At 35.5% G+C, this 21,618-nt stretch overlaps 1 protein-coding gene across 3 annotated transcripts in view; it reads left to right on the forward strand.

Annotated features, from left to right (window-relative positions):
* Positions 1 to 20,533, forward strand: part of LOC150094879 (uncharacterized) — a 37,559-nt gene extending 17,026 nt beyond the window's left edge. For all 3 annotated transcript variants that reach the window (XM_090410942.1, XM_090410941.1, XM_090410940.1), the window contains exon 2: positions 15,659 to 20,533. In XM_090410942.1, coding sequence (XP_090267068.1) covers positions 15,675 to 16,046 — 372 coding nt within the window. In that variant the 5' untranslated portion in view covers positions 15,659 to 15,674 and the 3' untranslated portion in view covers positions 16,047 to 20,533. The remainder of the gene's footprint in view (positions 1 to 15,658) is intronic.
* The last annotated feature ends 1,085 nt before the right edge of the window (positions 20,534 to 21,618 follow it).

Below are 21,618 nucleotides of genomic sequence, written 5' to 3' on the forward strand. Positions count from 1 at the left end.
AGCTATTGGACTGGACATCTTACTCCAAAGTAAAATAATAAAAGAAGTGGAAGGAAACTAATTTCATGATTGCCACACACAATGTAAGAACATAAGCAGATGATGAAAATGTTGAGGAATTGGAATATGAAATAAGCAAAGTGAAGTGGGGTATAATAGGAATAAGTGAAAAGAAAATCAGAAGTATGCATAACACTAAAATCAGGAAATGTGCTTTACTGGAAAGGGCAAGATAATGTTATGCAAAGAGGAGTAAGCTTCTATATAAACAAGAGTATAGCAAACAAGGTTACTAGATATGCAGGTTTATCAGATTGGGTAGCATACAGAACAGAAAAAAAAAAAACATCTGAACCGAAAACCATTAAAATAATACAAATATATGCACTACCCAGTGGTTATGAAGATGAAGAAGTTAAAAGAATTTTATAACATAGTGTCCAATACAATACAGCAGAATCCTCCAGCCTACACAATAGTGAGATTTGGGAGATTTTAATGCATGACTGGAAAAAAATAATGAATTTAAAGTGTAAGAAAAAGAAAAGGAGAATCAAACAAAAGAGGAAATATGATGTTAAACTTCATGATGAGGAGTTGAATGCTATCAACACTTATACAAGAAAAGATCAAACCGAAAATGGACACAGATTAGTCCAAATAGACTAATCTATGTCCATGTTTCGTGTGTCATCTAATTTCAGGATATTTAAATATGTTTTGGTCATCAATCATAAGAAGTGATCACTGAATGGCTAGCAGAAAAATAACAATAGAAGAAAATATTTACAAGAATAAACAGAATAAAACAATATATAAATAATGATATGTTAATAGCCAACAAAAATTATATCAAGAAGAACTTTTAAAAAAAATTATACAATCAAAGAAATAACATGAATGAAAATGGTATTCCACAAATGGATAATATGCAGGAAAATCTTAATCTAATCATTACAGAAAGCACACTTAATGCAAAAGATAAAAACATTAAAAAATAAAACTCTCAGAGAAATTTTAAAAATAAATTATTATTATTATTATTATTACGGGCAACTCCAAGGAGTTGATAGACTCACCAACAGAGGCCCTAACATCATGTCAAGAACAACTATTCGACATTCACACAGTATCTATCATACCTCGCCTTGAACTCATTCCACTCATTCACCACTCTCCAAGTAAAAAACAGTTCCATGAAAATACAGAACATGAAAGTACAGAATATGAAGAAACAGAACAATGAAAGAACAGAACTGTGACAAAATAGAACTATGACAAATAAGAACGGGAGGAAAATAAAACATTATTTATTATTATTATTTATTATTGTCGTATCTCTATATGTTGTATAGATTTTTAATCACTGCAGGTTGTCCATTTGGCGTAAAAACATCAATGTATAGTTCTACAACATTTAAATTTCGTTCTAGCAAAAATAAAAATAAACTGTGTGCCTACATTTCCAAGAATACTAAGTAATTACAAGGTACTTCTTAAGAACTGTGTGGCTTACCAGATTATAGGATTACCAGGAATAGGTACCCTTTCACTCAACGCCTCTAATGCAGTTTCTAGTAAGTTGCAATATAACACTTTTGCTTGGTGTCCTTTTCAATCTTCTGTTAGATATTTCGCATGGCATTTCAATTTTTGTTGTGAAAACGTCTTAGCAATTGTATCATCAGTTTGACAGAATAAAAGGGTGATCCATCTTCCACATATTCACTGTAGACATACAATTTATTCACAAAGTAAGCATTCATACGCATTTATGATCATATATCGGCGGTTACTTATCTGCCCATATAATTTACTAGTTAGTTTAGTACTATGAGAAAGCTTGAATATAAAATTAATAATAAATTTATTTTTTAACAGATCTATTATCATGGAATTTTCACTGACACAAAAAGGAAATCAAGTTCTACTGTACCAAGGATATGAATATACCAAGTATAGGGAAAACGAGAGTGGAGTGATTACTTGGAGATGCAGAGTCTACTTTGCCACCAAATGCAGGACATTCTTGAGAACACAGGAAGAAAATATCATTGGAGAGGTCCCACAACACTGCCATGATTCTAATCCTCAAAAAGCACAGACAAACATTTTAAAGGCTAGGATGAAGCAAGACATGAAGGCAGTTGGTGCAACTCCGAGGAATGTTATGGGAAATATTTTCTCAGAAGTTAATAGGGATGTTTTGGAACACTTACCAAAGCAATCCTCACTCGTGCGAAGTCTTTTTAAACATAAAGAAACTACTTCTATTCCCAATCCAGCTACAACTGATTTTCCCATCCCAGAGAAGTATGCTGACCTCATTTTGTATAATATGGGAGCTGATGACCCAGAAAGAATATTGGCAATTGGGAATGATGATCTGCTCTCAGAATTAGACAAAGATGTCATTTATGGAGTTGGAACATTTGATAAAGCACCTTGCATGCTAAGATTGGCAATTCATATCCTCCATGTATTTATTTTCTTTTGCAAAAAAAGAATATGGATACATACTCAGAATGTTTACCATATTGCAACAATTGGTGCCCAATATAACACCCCAAACGATTCTGCTGGACTTTGAAAAAGCATGTATGTCTGCTTCTCAAGTTGCTTTTCCACAAGCAGAAGTAAAAGGGTGCTACTTTCACCTTTGCCAGAGTGTTATTAGGAAGATCAACAGTGTTGGCTTAAAGGAAGTGTACGAGTCTGATATTGACATGAAGTTGAAACTGAAGTCCCTACCTGCTCTCTCCTTTGTACCAATAACAGATGTAAGAACTGTCTTTGACCAACTAGCTGCCACATTTCCAGATGAGGATAACTACAATGAAGTTCTCACATATTTCTTCTCAACCTACATCGAAGGAGTTGCAGGAAGATCACCTCTCTTTCCAATTAGAATATGCAATCATTTTGACGCTGCTGCTGAGAGATGTCCTAAGACTACAAATTGTTGTGAAGGTTTTCACACTGCCTTAAACTCATTGCTTCATTGTAGTCACCCAAGCATTTGGAACCTATTAGATGGATTAAGATGAGATATAGCTTGCCAGCGATTATTATTAGCCAATGCCCATACAGGTCATCCATCAAGTGGCAATAATTGTGCAGGAATATCAAAATCAAGAAGATAAATTGAGGTTTTTATGCCAAATGGCCAACCTGCAGTGATTAAATTTTTATTTTATATATATTTCTTTTATATTTTGTTTTATATAGATATTTCATTAATAAATAGATACAACATATCGAGATACGACACAAATAAATGTTTTATTCTTTCCCCTGTTCTGCAGTAATTAAATTTTTTATATATATATATATATTTCTTTTATATTTTCTTTTATAAAATATTTAAAAGGGAGAGATAAAGCTGTTTGTTCCAATGATACAACTAGTCTTCCACACCTTTTGTTTTATATAGATATTTCATTAATAAATAGATACGACACAAATAAATGTTTTATTTTTTCCCCTGTTCTGTTTTTCATAGTCCTGTTTTGTCGCTGTTCTTTTTCCTCACTGTGCTGTTTTTTCGTAGTTCTGTTTCTTCGTGTTCTATTTTTTCATGTTCCGTTTCTTCATGTTCTGTTTCTTCCGGTTACTGTAAAAACCTAGCTCTAACACCCTTGCTAACCACACTCTTGCCCAGCTTCCATGTATGGCCCCTGGTCCTCCCACCACCACCAGTCCTGTTCTCAAAAATATCTTCTGAATTAATCTTATAGAAACCCTTCAGTAATTTGAATGTCTCAATCATATCGCCCCCTTTTCCTCCTATCAACCAATTTCTGCAACTCACAAATCTCAACCTGTTCTCATAAGGTTCATTCCATAGACCTGCTATCATCTAGGTCACTCGTCTCTGGATCCTCTCCACCTCCTCCCCATCAAGAAGAAACCCTGTCGCCCATATCTGGGCACAGTAGTCTAGATGGGGTCTTATCAAGGCTCGATACAGAGGAACAATAACCTGTTTGTCTCTGCTTGTTAAAGTATTTTTCACAACAGTGATTTGATGAGCTGTATTTTCCACTTTTGCAATGTGCCCCCTAAACTTCAACTCCCCATCCACCAACACTCCCAAATCCCTGGCCTCGTCAATCTCTTGGAGTATGGTTCCACCAATGTGATATACTGCTGCTAATTTTTTCATCTCGAGTGTAAGGTTACGATAAAATGCATAACCTTACACTTTGGCACATTAAATTGACATCCATTCTCCTTAGCCCAGTCCTCCAAACTATCCAAATCATCCTGCAAAATTTTGACATCCTGTGCACTCACTATTGCTCTACCCAAGTTTGCATCATCAGCAAACAAATGAACAGTTCCTCTCAGATCCTTTCCTATATCGCTAATGAACAAATTGAACAGTAGTGGTCCAAGAACAGAACCCTGCGGCACACCACTAGTCACAGGCCGTCTTTTGGACTCTACTCCTGAATAAACCACTCTCTGATATCTCTTCATCAACCACCCTCCTATCCATCTCACCAACCCTATATCCATCCCCATATGCTGCAGTTTACTGATTAGAACTCCATGTGGTATCCTGTCAAAGGCCTTAGAATCACTGTATTACCCTTATCCAGTTCAGCCGTCACTGTGTTATAAAACGTGAGCAAGTTACTGAGGTATGATTTACCCTACACAAAACCATGCTGTCCCCCATACAGTATCCCATTTTCATCTATCCAATCCTGTATTTTCCTCTTGATTATTTTCTCCAAGACCTTGACAACGATTCCTGATGTGCTGATCGGTCGGTAATTTTCAACAGCAGTCTTGGAACCTCCTTTATGCAGTGGAACTATTTTCCCCTCTTTCCACCCCCTCAGGACTAACCCAGACCCGAGACTCAAATTAAACAAAATGGTCAAGGGTACTGACAATTCTTTAGCTGCTTCACGTACGACACGAGCTGGTATACCATCCGATCCCACAGATGTATTGACAATGAGGTTTTGTAATAGACTATTCGCCTCCACTTCATTCACCACAATTCCCGTATAAGCTATTGGTTCATTCATTCCTACAATGTCACCACCTGGATGATATACTCTTGCAAAGTGCTCGCTCAGTAATTCCACTATATCAACTGATTCGGTTACCTCCCTACCATTGGCATTCTTTAAAATCATTCTGCCATATACATTTTTTCTTTTACTTGCAATATATCGAAAAAACTGTTTGGGATTCTCTTTAGCCTGCATGGCTAATGTTCTTTCATAATCCACTTTTGCTTTTCTTACCACACTCGTTACCCTTCTGGCCTGTGCTTTATACCGTTCATGTGCCTGCAGGTCACCTTTCTTCTTAAATTCCCTCCATAGGTGTTTCTTTTTTTGCAGCTCAAGTTTAATGGTGTTATTCATCCATTTAACCCCTACTTGATTTTTTATTCGGACTCTAGGTATACAGTCAGCCATTGCCTCCTGCAAACACTTCTTAACCGCCTCCCATGCACTATCAACATCCAGCCCCTGCAGTTTTACATGCCATGGCACTGAACCAATCAAACTCCTATGCTTGTCATACTTATCAGCCCGATAATTTCACATGTACCCTGTCTCAATTGTAAATTCCACACCTTTAGCCACCTCCCAAGTCAAGACCCTATGATCACTCTCACCAATTGGTGGCAACGTGATCATATTCGTTACAGCCAAATTTTCAAATGCAATTACTAGGTCAAGCACTCTCTAACCCCTAGTATTTTCCATTACATGCTGTGATAGATAGTTATCCCTTAATAACCGCAAATCCAATTCCTTCCTCCCATGTGTCCTCTCCTCCTTCCAATCAATGTTACCATAGTTGAAATCTCCCATAATAATACCCCCCTTCCACTTATTTCTTCTATTTTCTTATGCATACTATCTCCACCATCTATTCCATCACCTGGGCTATAGCAGCACCCAACTGTATATTTTGTTCTGCTAGTCTCAATCTCACACCAAATAGCCTCAAATGTGCTCTTTTCTCTATCCTGCAGTCTCACTTCTATTCTTCTTTGCTGCAGCTCATCAGCTGTCATCAATAACACTCCTCTCCCCATTTTATTCTCCCTGTCACTCCTGAATGCACCATAACCCTCACATTCAATCCCACTAGCTATATCATCTTCTGTCAGCCATGTTTCACTAATGCCAATAACCTGTGGCCTGGAAGTGCCAACCAAGACCAAAAATTCTTCCTTCTTGTTCCTAATATATACTTCTGGCATTAGTATACATGAATTGTAGAAGCCCATTTGTCCCATCCCTAATTTGATGCCTTATACTAACTATCCCATTCTGATTTGTTGTCCTTTGTACTCGCTCGGGCATATTACACACATTCGTACACTCGAATGTCTCCCTAAAGTCTGCACATCTACAATGCATTCCAAGGTTCAGCCACCTCCATGCAAAGAAACTACTCCTCACCCTCTTATTTCTTGAACATCTGAATATATTTTTCTGAATATATATTTCTTGAACATCTGAAAGTTGTAATCTTTGTTAAAGATATTGAGGAAGGTTATTTCAAGGAATAGATGTAAATGAGATGAAAGAGAAGGGAGAGAAGTTGGTCAAATCTGTTGGGCAGAAAAGACGATAACTAATACTTACAGGAATGAGTAAACCAATCAGAAAAAATGTGAAAGAAGATAAAATGATACAAGAAACAATAAATAACAAAAATGTGAGATTTCACAATGGTGTGTGTGTGTGGGGGGGGATAAAATAATATTAGAAGATGAAAATTGACGAGCTATCAAAGATTAAAAAAAAAAGAGCATAGTATATAGGGCTAGACGGTATTTTTCAGAATTGTATAACACAAGTACGTACTGTCAAAAACACTATTACAATGAAGAAAAACAGAAAGAAAAAAGTATTCCAAAAATACAAAATTTCAAAAACGCCAGTCTGGTTGGCCAAGTGGTTAGCATATCCGCTCTTCAGCCGAAAGGCTGTGAGTTCAAATCCTGCCTTGGGCATGGATGTTTGCGATTGTCTGTGAAAGTAGTGGTGGTGGATGGCATTGGTGTAATTGGGGTTCATTGTAGTTCGTGAATTAAGTGAGTGGTGGAGACAGATAGCTGTAGAGTAGACTCATCGATGGAGGAGTCTTTGGACTCCCTGGAGGTGTCACTAATAATAATAATAATGAAAGATTTGAAAAATAATGAAATGTCAAGAGAGTATGGAATTACAGGTAACCCTCGTTTTACTCATGGTATTTGTTCCAAGAAATCTGAAAGCAAGTCTCCACATTAAATGGGGAATAAATTTGCGTCTTTTGACTGTTTTTGATTATTTGTTAGTTTGTTTTTTTCCCTTTCTCCTATTAATGCAGTGTAAAAAATATCTTGAAACAAATTATTTTTTTATTCAAAATACAATGAAATAATGCAAAATTTAATTAAAGCATACATAAATAAGAACTTTAATAACATGTATATTGTAGTTTTCAAATGACTTAGAACACAAATCGCATATATCTTATTCATGTCAGCTCATTCATAGGAGACATTATTATTTTTTTCTTCCAAAATATGAATCCAGCATAGTCTTTTTTGCTTGCCTATATTTTGTATGTAAAATTTGATTAACCAGTCCATCATCTGATTGCAACCTCATCTAACTGCATTGGAAGTATATCAAACCAATGTTTGATATGAAATGAGCTGTTGTGTTTGTATACCAATGCTAGAAGTATAAGTAACAAGGCAGATGAAATGGTTGCACTAATTGCGTCTGTTCACCCAAAGATTGTCAGAATAAGTGAGACATGGTTGGAAGAGGATGACATCCTGACAGAAGTAGAGATGGAAGGGTATGATGTGTTTCGTGAGGATAGAAGGGGTAAAAAGGGAGGGGGAGTACTATTGATGATACAGAAAGAGTTATGTCCACACAAAGTAGAGATGCAAGATGGAAATAGTGCCAGTGGTTTTGAGGCAGTATGGTGTTGAGATAGAGGTGAATGGAATCAAATACTTAGTGGGAAGTTGTTATAGACCAGGTAATGTGGATGGTGGTGATAGTGAAATGTATAGTCAAATTAACCAAGAAAATAAGAAAAGGGTGATCATTATGGGCGATTTTAATTATGGCAATATAGACTGGAATGATGAGATAGCAATTGGAAGTAAAGAAATTGAGTTTCTTGAGTTTTTGAGGGATAACTACCTCAGACAGTATGTAACAGAGGGCACACGAGGATTAAGAGTCTTGGATTTGGTCATCTCATCAGAGGATGTAATTATAAATGAGGTGTCAAATCATCCACCAATTGGTGAGGGTGACCATGAGGTGATTCCCTGGGTGGTTGCCAGCAGTACGAGGACCTCTGTGAGAAAAGGGTATATGTGGAACTACAAGGGGGGGGGCGATTATGAAGAGCTCAGGAGACAGCTTGCGGGTGTAGCATGAAATGAGGAGTTAGCTGGAAAAGAGATCAATGCAGCTTGGAGGATTTATAAAAACTATCTAGTAGATGCAATGTCTAAATGCATTCTAAGGGTGAGAAGGTTAAATAAGGTAGGTGTGAGATGGATGAATAAAGAGATTAAGCATGCATTACAGAGAAAAAGGGCATTGTGGAGGCAGCATAAGAGAAGTGGAAATAACCAATTCAATGAGGTCTACAAAGACCAGGCAAGGAGGGTGACTTCGTTGGTGAGAGTAGCTAAAGAGAGGTATGAACAGCAGTTAGCTAATGAAGCCAAAAAGAATCCTAAGGAGTTCTTTTGATATGTAGCCAGTAAAAGAAAGAATGATTATGGAAGGATGACATTGATTGGAGAAAATGGTATAAAGACAGCTGTTGCAGCATGTGTGGTGGAGATACTTAATGAGCAGTTCATAAAGATCTTTCAGTTTTGTGAATGTGACTTCATGGAGAGATTGAGAGCAGTTGATGATGGGGAGGAGAGACTGACTGTAAGTGAGCAAGAGGTGTTTGAGGGAGTTGGGTAAACTAAATGTAAATAAGGCTGTGGAACTTGATAATATATCACCGCATTTTCTGAAGGAATGTGCCAGGGAGTTGACACCTGCTTTGACATATTTTTTAATACGAGTCTTGCACTTGGTCAAGTTCCTAAGGAGGGCAAGATTGTGCCACTTCATAAAGGAGGTGATCGAACTCAAGCATCAAACTATAGGACTATCTGTGTGTCAGGCGTTGTTGGTTAAGTTGTTGGAGAAGCTTGTGAGAACTAGGATCCAGAGTTGGGTTGACAACAATGGTATTATCTTTAATGGACAGCATGGATTTGCTAATGGGAGGTCATGTTTTAGTAATCTGCTTACTTATTACAATAAAGTGACTGCTTCCTTGGACAGAGGAGAAGGATACACAGTAATATACTTGGATTTTGCAAAGGCTTTTGATAGAGTACCTCATGATAAGTTGACAGTCAAACTAGAGCAGATGGGGTTGGATATTAGATTAGTGCATTGGATTGGAGACTGGCTATCTGATAGGTATCAACAAGTTGTGTATGGGGGTGCGATATCCAGGAAAAGGAAAGTCACTAGTGGAGTGCCTCAGGGATCTGTTTTAGGGCCATTACTGTGTAACTTGTATATTAATGATATTGGCGAAGATTTGGATGGAGATATTCAGTTGTTTGCAGATAATGCAAAGTTGGGATGAATCATGAATAGTAGTGAAGATGTTGTGGCCTTGCAAGAAGACTTGAATAAATTGAGTGATTGGGCAAGGAAATGGGGATGTGAGTTCAATGTTGCAAAATGTAAGATTTTAAAATTTGGGAAACAAAGATGGGATGCAGAATTTATGCTTGGTGAGAATATATTGTTGGAGGTAGAGGAAATAAGAGATCTGGGGGTGATAGTGGATATGTATCTAAAATTTAGGGGACACATTGCCAAAATTGTGAAGACAACACAAAGGCTTCTGGGAATGATGCAGAGGACACTGACGTGTAGAAGTAGGCAGATTTTTGTTCTGTTGTATAAGGCTTTGATTAGGCCACACATGGACTATTGTGCCCAGATTTGGTCACCGAGTTTTCAGAAGGATGAAGAGATGTTGGAAAGGGTCCAAAGCTGACTGACTAAGGTAGTTTCTGACCTCTGGAATGTCGAGTATGAGGAAGGATTGATAAGATGTAATTTTCAGAGTCTGGTGTACAGGAGGAAGAGGGGAGATATGATAGAGACCTACAAGTTGGTAAGGGGTTGTTATAGGATCAGTGGTGGAGAAGTTCTACAGAGAATAGTGGGAGATCAGGGGAGAACCAGAGGTCATCCTTGGAAACTGTATGAAGAGGGTGTGAGTAGGGGAGTGAGAGGCAGGTTTTTTTTGTGCAGAGTTGTGAATGATTGGAATGCCTTGCCTGAGAGTGTGGTGTCTGCAAGGAGTTTGAGTGTGTTTAAGACATGGTATGATGAGATGTATGTGTGATAAAAGGACCTCCCACATGAGTCTTTGACTCCATTAGCTCTTGGGGTAATAATAATAATGTTTACATACCTCTTTTTTTAAAATTCAGTCTTCAAGCAACAAATTTTGAACTCAAAAATGTAAAATGATGTGCTAGGTAATGTAATGCACTGCACACACAGCACATCCATGCAGGTGCATAGCAACATATAGACAGTGGCATAACATATATATATATATATATATATATATATATATACGGTGGTAGAAAAAATGTGTACAATTAAATCAATGGTTACCTGTAGTTGAAATGATGGAAGCAGCAGAAGAAATATTAATAGAATTACTAAAAAAAGATATTTAATATATGCATATTAAATGCATAATGAATTAAATGCATAAATGATAATAAATGCATAAAAGATAAATATATACCAAACATTGGAATAATGCTGTCATGATACTCTTGTATCATGACAGCTCAGCCTAATGAACAAGATAGATTCAGAAAGGGATTTAGTATAATCGACCATCTGCAAACATTGAATCAACTAAGAGAAAAATGCAAGAATACTACTTACCATTGTACTTAAGTTTTATAGACTATAAAAAAAGCATTTGTTACATTTGAAAACAAGTAATCCTAATAGCAACGAGGAAAATAGGGAGCGAGCTAAAATCATATATGGCTAATAAGCAAAAATATATGAATAAAGTTCCAAATACACAAAGGAGTATGCCAAGGAGATAATATCTGACCCAAATTATTCAGCAATATTAGAATGTGCCTTGAGTGAACCAGACTGTAGTGACAAAGAGATTAATGGTAAAAAAAAAAAACTAAATCATTGACAATATGTTGATGATATTGTATTAATAGCAAACAACAATGGGAGCTAGAGGAAATTATGACTGCATTAAATAAGCTATCAAATAAATCATGTAACTACGATAAAACTAAAATAATGATAACAGAATAAATAATAATAGACAATAACAAAATAGAGCAAGTACAAGAATATGTATACCTTGGCAGAACTTTTACATTAGGAAAAAGAAACATTTATGAAGAAATAAAAAGATGAATCCAGTTAGGCTGGATGATTTTGGCAAACTGAAAAAACTCCTATACAGTAAAATAAAATCAGGAACTAAGCCAAACTTTTCAACTAGTGTATCATCCAAGTTATGATCTATGGGTCAGATGTAAAAAAAAAAAAAAAATTGTCAGATATAGAGGAAGGGATTTTAAAATGAAAATAGAGAAAGACAATATATATTCTGCAGATGAAATGCGATAGATGGACAAAGATAATCACCCAGTGGCATCCATATGCCTGGATGATCTAAGATGAAAGGATGACCTAGTGGAAATGGCTGGAGAATGTTGGCTTCGGGAAGCCTTCTACAGAGAAACATGGAGACAAATGGTGAAAGCCTATCCCCATTGCCCATCTATTTATATAAATAAACAGTGTACCCATTAAGTAATGAGAAACAATTATTATATCAAAACCAGAACTATATTTGGAATTGTCAATTACACAGATTCAAAATAATCTCCCTCCAACTCTCCACACAACATTTACATCTGTTGTACAGGTGTTTGAAGGCATGGTGGTTTTAAAGGCAGTGTCTATGTCACCCCACATTGGATGCCCTCAATGTTGCTAAAACGCTCCCCTTTCAAGGCATACCTCATCTTTTGAAAGAGGAAGAAGTCTGAAAAAGCCAAATCTGATGAATGGGGTGGGGGGAGGGTCAGTTACACAGACTTTTGAAGCCAGAAACTGCTTTACAGGCAGCACATAGTGTGCGGGCACATTGTCATTCAACAGAAACCAATTGGTGTTGTGATGTTTCATTACTCCTAAATAATACTGACCATTCATTGTGGTGCCCTCAGGAACACATTCGCAGTGGATAATTCCACCTGTCTTAAAAAAAAAAAAAAAAAAAAAAAAATGAAAAAGAGAGTGACCGTTGTCTTGACACGTGATTTTCGCAACCTGACTTTCTTCTGCCAGGGAGAAGACGTTCCACACCAATCCATGCTCTGGTGTTTCGTTTCTGGATCAAACTAAAAACCAACTTGCATCATCGATGACAATTCTTTGCAACACATCATGGTCTTGATCAACTGCATGGATGAAATTTTGATAACATGCAATCTAGTGCTCTTTCTGTTCATGTACGAATATGTGCAGCACAAACCTCGAACAAATCTTCATCTTGTACAAATCTCTTCCTAAGATTAATCTGGCTGTTTCCTTACACCAAGCTGTACAGTGAGTGGCCTAGTAGTTATTTATCTGTCATGGGCAACAGTTTTTATAGCTTTCACCACATTTTTATGTGTCCATGCCTAAAGTGGCCATCCACTGCATGGTTCATCCTCCAGGGACTCTCTCTCCTCTTTAAACATTGAAAATCAGAACACCTGTGCTCAATAATGCAACTTCTGGCATTCTTCACTCTTACTTCAACAGTTGCCATGCAAAAATTGCTCTGTCATCCAACAAGAAAGTTACACCTGCAATTACAACACGATCTAGCAGTCAAAACTATAAACACATTTGTTACTGTTATTCAATGAGCTGTCCTGTAAAAAATCAGTCTCATTACTTAACTGGCACACACATATATAAAAGCTGTTAAGAAGTTATTACCAGATTAATGTGGGGGAGGTTTTGCATAGGATGAGTAAAGACGGAGAGAACGAGATCATCCCTAGAAGCTGTATAAGGAGAGTGGGAGCAAGGGGGGGGGGGAGCAGTTTTTTTGTAGGGAGAGTGGTGAGTGATTGGAATGCAGTGCCGTAACGAGGATGTGGTGAAAGACGTGCCCGCCACAGCTGCAACTAGGTTTGGGGTGCAAAACTTATAACATTTTTTTTCATTTTTGGGTTTGGGGGGTGCAAGTTAGACACTTGCTACAGGCGCTTCATACCATCGTTACCTCACTTCCTGAGAGTATGGTGCACACAGAGACAGGGAATATGTTTAAGGCACGGTATGATAAACTATGTATGTAACAATGGGACTTCCTGTGATAAGTCTTTTCACTCCATGGAGATTTAATAATAAAAATAATATACTGAAATAAAGAGCCAAAAGGCTTCACTTCAGCGATGCAAAATTATATAAATTAAGTGGATATTGAATCCAACATTATTTCAAAGCCGAATATAGAAACTACAAGAGTTTCGTGCTGAATATATAGAAACTATAAAAGTTTCGGATAAAGGGTTGGTGAGATGGATAGGAGGGTGGTTGATGGAGAGATATCAGAGAGTAGTTTATTCAGGAGTAGAGTCCAAAAGACGGCCTGCGACTAGTGGTGTGCCGCAAGGTTTTGTTCTTGGACCACTGCTGTTTAATTTGTTCATTAACGATATAGGGAAGGATCTAAGAGGAACGGTTCATTTATTCACTGATGATGCAAAGTTGGGTTGGGCAATAGTGAATGCAGAAGATGTCAAAATCTTTTTCAGGATCATTTGGATAGATTGGAGGTCTGGGCTAAGGAGAATGGATGTCGATTTAATGTGACAAAATGTAAGGTTATGCATTTTGGGGTGAAAAGATTAGCAGCAGTATACCACATTGGTGGAACTGTACTCCATGAGATTGATGAGACCAGGGACTTGGGAGTGTTGGCGGATAGGGAAATGAAGTTTAGAGGGCACATTGCAAAAGTGGCTAAATCAGCTCATCAAATCACTTGGTTGCTGAAGAATATTTTGATGAACAGAGATAAGCAAGTTATTGTTCCTCTGTACTGAGCCTTGATAAGATGTCATCTTGACTACTGTGCCCAGATTTGGTCGCCTAGGTTTCTTCTTGAGTGGGAGGAGGTTGAGAGGATCCAGAGGTGAGTGACCAAGATGATACCAGGTCTATGGAATGAACCTTATGAGAACAGGTTGAAGATTTGTGGGTTGCAGAAATTGGTTGATAGGCAGAAAAGAGGAGATATGATTGAGACATTCAAATTGCTGAAGAGTTTCTATAGGATTAATTTCAGAGGATATTTTTGAAATCAGAACTGGTGGTGGGAGGACCACGGGACATCCATGGAAGCTGGGCAAGAGTGTGGTTAGTAAGGGTGTTAGAGCTGGGTTCTTTACTTTTAGAGTGGTAAATGAGTGGAATAAGCTGCCAGAGTCTGTTGTGGGTGCTATGACACTGAGCGAGTTCAAGGCAAGGTATGATAGATACTGTGAGAATGTCGAATAGTTGTGTGGACATGATGTTTAGGGCCTCCCTCGATGAGTCTAAGGACGCCTTGGAGTCGCCCATAGTAGTAGTAGTAGTAGTAGTAGTAATAATAATAATAATAATAATATATTAGACTATATTGCACTATAGTTTGCTCTTTGGATACCCATTTTCCAGAATGGTGGTTGGGTAGACGAGTACCAGCTAATCATTTTGTAGGTCATCTTACTGATGACTTTTTTCCTGTGGGATTATGCAAATGAATTGCACATTAGAAACTACTCCAGAAATGTTAGGACACACATGGTCAGAACAGTCATATATCTCCAGGTTGATATGTATACTGAGTTATACAACATGTACACTTGTTTCCTTCCTCCTCTTCCTCACAGAAAAAAAAAAAAAAGAAAAAATTCTCAAATTGTCATTTACAATATTTGTTTCTACTGCATCTTATTTTTCAATAAATATTTCATTTAAAGCTTGGCATTCATTTGTATAAATCCTGTGTAGCTCAGTGGAAGTGGTGTTCACACTCCTCAGCTCTAAACTGCCTGAAGATAGACTTTGAGTTCAAGTCTAGACTCTGACTAGAGGAACTTGTACTAAGCCTTTTTTCAACCAGTTCCCAAGTTAGTTGATCTCTGGTACAGGCAAGTGGTTTTTTACTCCGGAAAAATCAAGAAAATTGACCATGGAACCCACACTATTTTCAGACATTAAAAATATTGTGTTAGGGTTAGGAGCCACGAGATGGCAGCACCTATTCAGTCATATCTTCACTGTGGGCTGCTTAATTAGTGATAGCCTTGCACCAGCTATCTCTGATTGGCTACCAGTGGAGATTGAATTGCCCACTCAGTCTCCAAAAGTTAGATAGGACTAAAACAGCCTCGCCCTACTCCCTGTATGGGAGTAAAATAACATTAGTTGATTTTTTTTTTTTTTTGTATAAATCCTTTTATTCATATACCATGTGTTAGTTTAATCTATCATTAAAATATATTTATCTTTTTTTGCAGACTCCTTTTGTTAAATATGGATGAAGATAACCATTCAGTAGATTCTCCAGCTCACAGCAATCCAGGAACTCCTCTTGCAAGCAATCCAGGAACACCACGTAGTGATCGAAACACCGATGATCTGTCTATGCCTGTAGTGTCATCAACTTACTTTCCTTCTGTTCATGTTACAACTAGTGCTACAGCTCTGGGATTGAATTCTATTCGACAACAACATCAGTCAAAGTATGCCCAATTATTAGCTGTCATTGAGGAACTAGGAAGAGATATTCGTCCTACTTATGCTGGAAGCAGGAGCTCTGCCGAACGATTAAAGCGTGGAATTGTTCACGCTCGAATATTAGTACGAGAATGTCTCATGGAAACCGAAAGAAATGCCAGAACATGAAAAGTTTTTTATTCTCACTTTGTAATACTTTTATGCTTTTTATTTTTAATATATAAAATTAGTAGTTGCTTTTTTATTTTTTTGTCACATTAAGAACGCTCTATTTTTATAGATATTTGTTTGTTTTTCGAAATGCTTTAATGTTTGTTTTCATATTTGAATCAGTTGACAAATTGTGCAGGCAGTTTTTGTTGGCTATTTATTGCATCCATATATGTTTCTGCATTAGATGGTGAAGAATGATTTTAATATTTTACAGCTTACTGCTCAAAGTAGTTGATAACTGCAAAAAAAAAAAAAAAAACTATTTAACAGCAAATTTATAAGCATGTATATTTCAGCAGCCTAGTAGCATTGTCTGGGATTTGTTAAATCTGATTAATAGAGTATTTAGAATTCAGAATAGTATTCAGTACTATTTTTAGAAACAGTAGTATCATTCCTTCTTTTATAGCCTGTCCTATATTGAGAATTTTTGAGTAGCCACTGAAAGAATTAAATGAAATGATATGTATTGCAGCAGAAGTAAAAACTAGAAAAAATTTGTAGTGATTTTTAAATTGATGCATATTCCCATGCTGTTATCCTGGATATGTCATTAATATTCTAAAACTGTGCTTTAATATGCAAATAAGGTTCTTGTTATTTTTATGTATGAAATTAAATGTTCTTTAGATATTTCTACATTTTCTTTAAGAAATACATCCTTTGTGGAAGTAAAAAAGTTTAAATTTTCTTAAGCACTGCAAGAACTTTGAAAATTTTATTGACTGTTTACTCCATAAAACGATGGATAATACTTCAAGGGTTCTTAATGAGCCCTTGATGCATTACTCATCACTTGTATTTACATAGTTTTTGTTTGCATATCCACTGGTTTACAAACTATCAATAGTTGACCATGCAAAATAAATTTAAAAAATACTTTGCAGATAAAATGATATCAACATGCATATTCTGTCAGTATTGTAAATCACATCTTCATAAAGATAAATGCATTCATCAGTGTGGAAGCATTTGGGCTAACAGCAACTGAAAAAATCAGCACTACTAATTAGTTAATGCAGCTGAAATTTTCCATTGATTTCATCATCTGTACCTATCATATTTCACCCCCTCCCAGTTTATTCTTTGTGAAAAAATTTGAAGAGAAAGCCACACTAGCAGTTCTTCCTCTGTTATATTTCTTAACTTTAGTTGAGATATACGCACATCAACTTTGGCTGTGAAAAGCCAGTGGTAATTGCTTGCTTCTCTCCCAATTTTTTTATATTTATGGATTAAAAAAAACTTGAAGCAGTTTGTTTTCATTTTATAGACCACAATCTTCAAAAGAAATCTCCACACTTCCCAGAAATATATCATCAATCTCCTGATATGTACCTCTGAGGGGTGTTCAGGCACAGAAATATAGTACCATTAAAATCTAGCCTGATATTCTACAGAACATCCCAAAAATGAAAACCTCTATGTTAGAAAACTTCATTGATTAACCAATCATAACATTTGAGGAGAGAATCTGTTCTGCAATAAAATAATTATTCAAATTGTGATTTATGAGACACATCCAAAGAAATACACTAAGCAAAGTCTGTATTTAGCTTAACAAATTAGATAACATCCAGGTCTAAAATTTCTGTGATCATAATTTTTTCACATCCAGATGTTTAGAGAGTTTTGTATTTTGGTTAGACTTGCTGAATGAATGAATTGCTGAAAATCAGATTTGATCACAAAATTTGCGCAAACAAATAAAAAATACAAATAAAGAATAATTCTGCACAGATCAGATATTAGATCAGAGACTATTAAAGAAGTTCCTATATTATATATATTGTTAACACATTTGCATTGTGATGCACTATTTAGTAGGTGACAGTCGAGTTATTTTGGTGCACAGAAACATCTGCAGAATTAATATAGTGCTTGTTTTTCAGTTATGTTTTTCCAAGGGCTTTTGTTTTATCTGTATTTTCTTAATGTGTGTGCATGCTACTTACAGTGCCATTGGATAATACAGGGTGTCTTATCTTATAGATTCTGTGACTAAAATTAAGGAAAGGCTCCTATTTCCTATAAGATGTTGATAGCCTTTGATGCCTCCTAACTAAATATCGTTATTGAAACATGTTAAGTATATTAAAAATGATATAACTAGCATTTCATTGGCTCAAATACATGCATTCACTCAAGATTTATTTAAAAAAATAAAGACGTGCTCTATAATAAAATACATTTGTAAATCTCTACATGAAAAGTTCCTTGCCAACAGTTTAATAGGAAGTCAAATCAGAATCTAAAATCCTTATATTACAGATAATATTTCTCAGCAAATAAATAAAGTGACTGTCAAATCATTTATATCATATGAATACAATTTTGTAAGAGTCTAATGATGCATCATAAAAGAAAACAACCAAAAAAAGATATAATTTGTGACTTATGTTACAAATGATATCCTGTTTATAAATCATATCATATTTACAACATAAGTTATCTGATATTTTCTCCTGGGATGTTAGAGCTCTGTGTTTATAGAAATTTCATATTTTTATTCATAGAATTCAATTCCATGAAGCTGTGTATTGATATATGGAAAACCTATAATATAGCCCATGATTGTCTCCAAGAAAGATTCATAATAAATAATGCTTTCTGATTGTTATAGTACATGTGTAATACATGGAACTACCTCATACAGTGGCAGTTCCATATACTATACATGTGCTATCACTTTTTTTGAAACATCAGTTTCATCTCTAAAAAATGCGAAAAATATATAAGCATTAAAGCCTTCATATCTGATATTTCAAGTTATGCATTAAAGTGATATTTTATAATACTTTAAGAAATTTAAGCTTTATTGTTTACAGCAAGAAATCAAAAATATTACACACACACACACACACACACACACACACACACACACACACACACACACACAAAGTTGCAAACTGACAATTTGAATACTTCTTGTTAACCTTCTATTATTCTTTTTTGTTTGAAGGTTTGTAAGTTAATATCAGTGAAATCAAATATGCTTTCCTTATTATTACTTAAAGTTTTGTAGCACATATTCCTAAAAATTAGTGATGAAATTGACTAATTTGTAAAAAAGCTATTTTTTAATTAAAAATGTCCATGCATTATGAAACTAAATAAAAGAAGTCCTCATGTTATGATTATCTGCCAGAAATACATTGCTACATACAAAAGAAGCTCCAAATATAAATATTTTAATAATTCAAAAGCATACTTGAACTACTTGCATTTGTTTTATGACATATAGTTCATTTTATTTATTTAATATTATTTTATTATATATTATTTTTGTTGTTGTTGTTGCTGTTTTCTAAAAGAAAACAGTGCAGAATTGTTCAAAGTATCATCTGTAAAAAATACAGGTCTTTATAATAACTGGAAATTGTAAGAATATTGTATTATAATATACCAGTATCAAAAATCCATAACTTTGAAATGATTTTGTTCACCTATAATGACATTTGGAATGGGGGGGGGGGGGATTCTACCTCAGATTATTTTGTTGTTAGTGTTACAAGAGTATTATTTTCTGTTATTATTTAGTGCAAATGGTTATTACTGTGCAGCTTGATTTCAGCTTTTCATTAAGCATTATAGATAACCACTTCTTATTACTTTCTGTTTTAGTTAGGTAGTTAAAATATGGCTTATGATTCCTGAGCCATACTCTGTGGAACAGCCAGAGAGTCCTACATCCAAAAAAGTAACTGATTCCAAAGACGTACACTTACAGAACTTTGCCCATAATGTGAGAACTACTGTATTTTTTTCCCTTAAAATTGCATTTTCATTTTTTTTAAAACTGAAAGAAATAACTATGTGATATGACTCATCTGATGTGCTGTTTGTGTTAAATTTATTCATTACAAATAGTTAAGTTGAAAATAATTTCTGAGAAAATTTATTGTTCCATTAAATACTGTGATATGTAAAATGTATAGTATTTGGGAAAATGCTTACTGCACTGCAGGTACAACTTAGTGACAGAAATGACAAGTTTACTGCCTCTGATGAAGTTGTCAGAAGATGTTAATTTTTTAAATGAGTTTGTCATTTCATTTGTCTGAAGTGTTTTATGGTGTTCTCTTAACAATGAAACAGTAAAAAGCCCCATCTGAAAGTTAATTACTAATTTTTTTATTTTAGTGGACATTAATTAATACTATGAGTTTAATCAGTTTTTGCAACACAACAGAGAAAGAAGCAGATTTACTTTATACTTCTAGTTACTGAGGCATTCTTATGGCATCTTTACATGCTTTAGTCTTGATAATTTTGAATATTGTGAGACTGATGGAAAATATTTGAATTATGCATGATCTGAGATCAGCATTTCGGTGTTCAGATATTGTTGATAAGTTCCATTGTATTAACCAAAGCATAATAATGTATATGACTGTTACTGACATAAAATTTGAATAATAAATTACAAAGTAAATACGGTATATATGAATGTAGATTTTTTTAGCTGGAGTCCAAGTATTTATCTCATGCTTTATTCACTTTGATTAACAATATATTAACCTATCAATTTTTCTCACTTGCTTCACAAAATGCAACTATTACATGAGAAATATTTTATCAATTCTTTGCCCCCTCCTATCTTGACAAAATGGATTAAGCACATTAGGTAAATAAAATTAGCATAGGGAATGCTTAAGTCACTTTATCCAGGCCATTTGGCTTACATAAATGGAAGGTAACATAATAATATGCATTTTATCAGTCACATATTTAAACTTAATTGCTGGTTGAAGCTCATATTATGGTTAAATTGAATAACAGAATTGATTAAACAAAAGTTTAATGACTCCATCTCAATTACAGAGGCACATCATCAAGGATAAATACAGAAATTGTAATGTGCACAAACAACACAAAAAAGTAAGTGGAAGAGATAAGACTATAAGACTCAAAATTTTATAAATCTTCACACTGAAATGCATTGCTACATACTATGGTCTACAGAGCAAAGGCCGAAGCCAAAATACATCAGTATCTATCCCACGCTGGTAAGAAGTATTCTAGAAGTCATTTGTTGGTGACGATGCCAAGCCACCAGTGTGCCCTGCAAAGCTCTAAGCAACAAGATCTTAATGTCTGCTGAAGTGATACCTATAGAAGTTGAGTTTTTGTAACTCTCATTGCACCATACGCCATGAAGGGAGATGGTAGCACTAGTGAAATCAAGTAAGATCTATATTCTGCCCTTAACATGAGACCTTGTTCCTATGACCAACAACAAGTGGGTGCCTGGTACCCACTATCTGTGCATCAGTAACCCAAACTCTTTCATCCTTCTTTGCAAGTAAATCGGGCTTTCTAATACCAACTATAATCCTATAGTGCGGTTCAACCACAGTCTCCCAACCTTTGTTTTTCAAACAGTTATTTAATGGGGAAACCACTGCATCATGCCGCTTCACCTGAATACCATGAGTTTGAAGATAATTATTATTATTATTAAACAAGACCTCATGGAGTCAAAGACTCATCTAGGAGGTCCTTTTATCTCACACACATCTCATCA

Source organism: Typopeltis vanoorti, chromosome 21 (genome assembly GCF_054136105.1).
Source record: "Typopeltis vanoorti isolate ZY-2024b chromosome 21, IOZ_Tvanoo_1.0, whole genome shotgun sequence".
Classification (NCBI taxonomy): domain Eukaryota; kingdom Metazoa; phylum Arthropoda; class Arachnida; order Uropygi; family Thelyphonidae; genus Typopeltis; species Typopeltis vanoorti.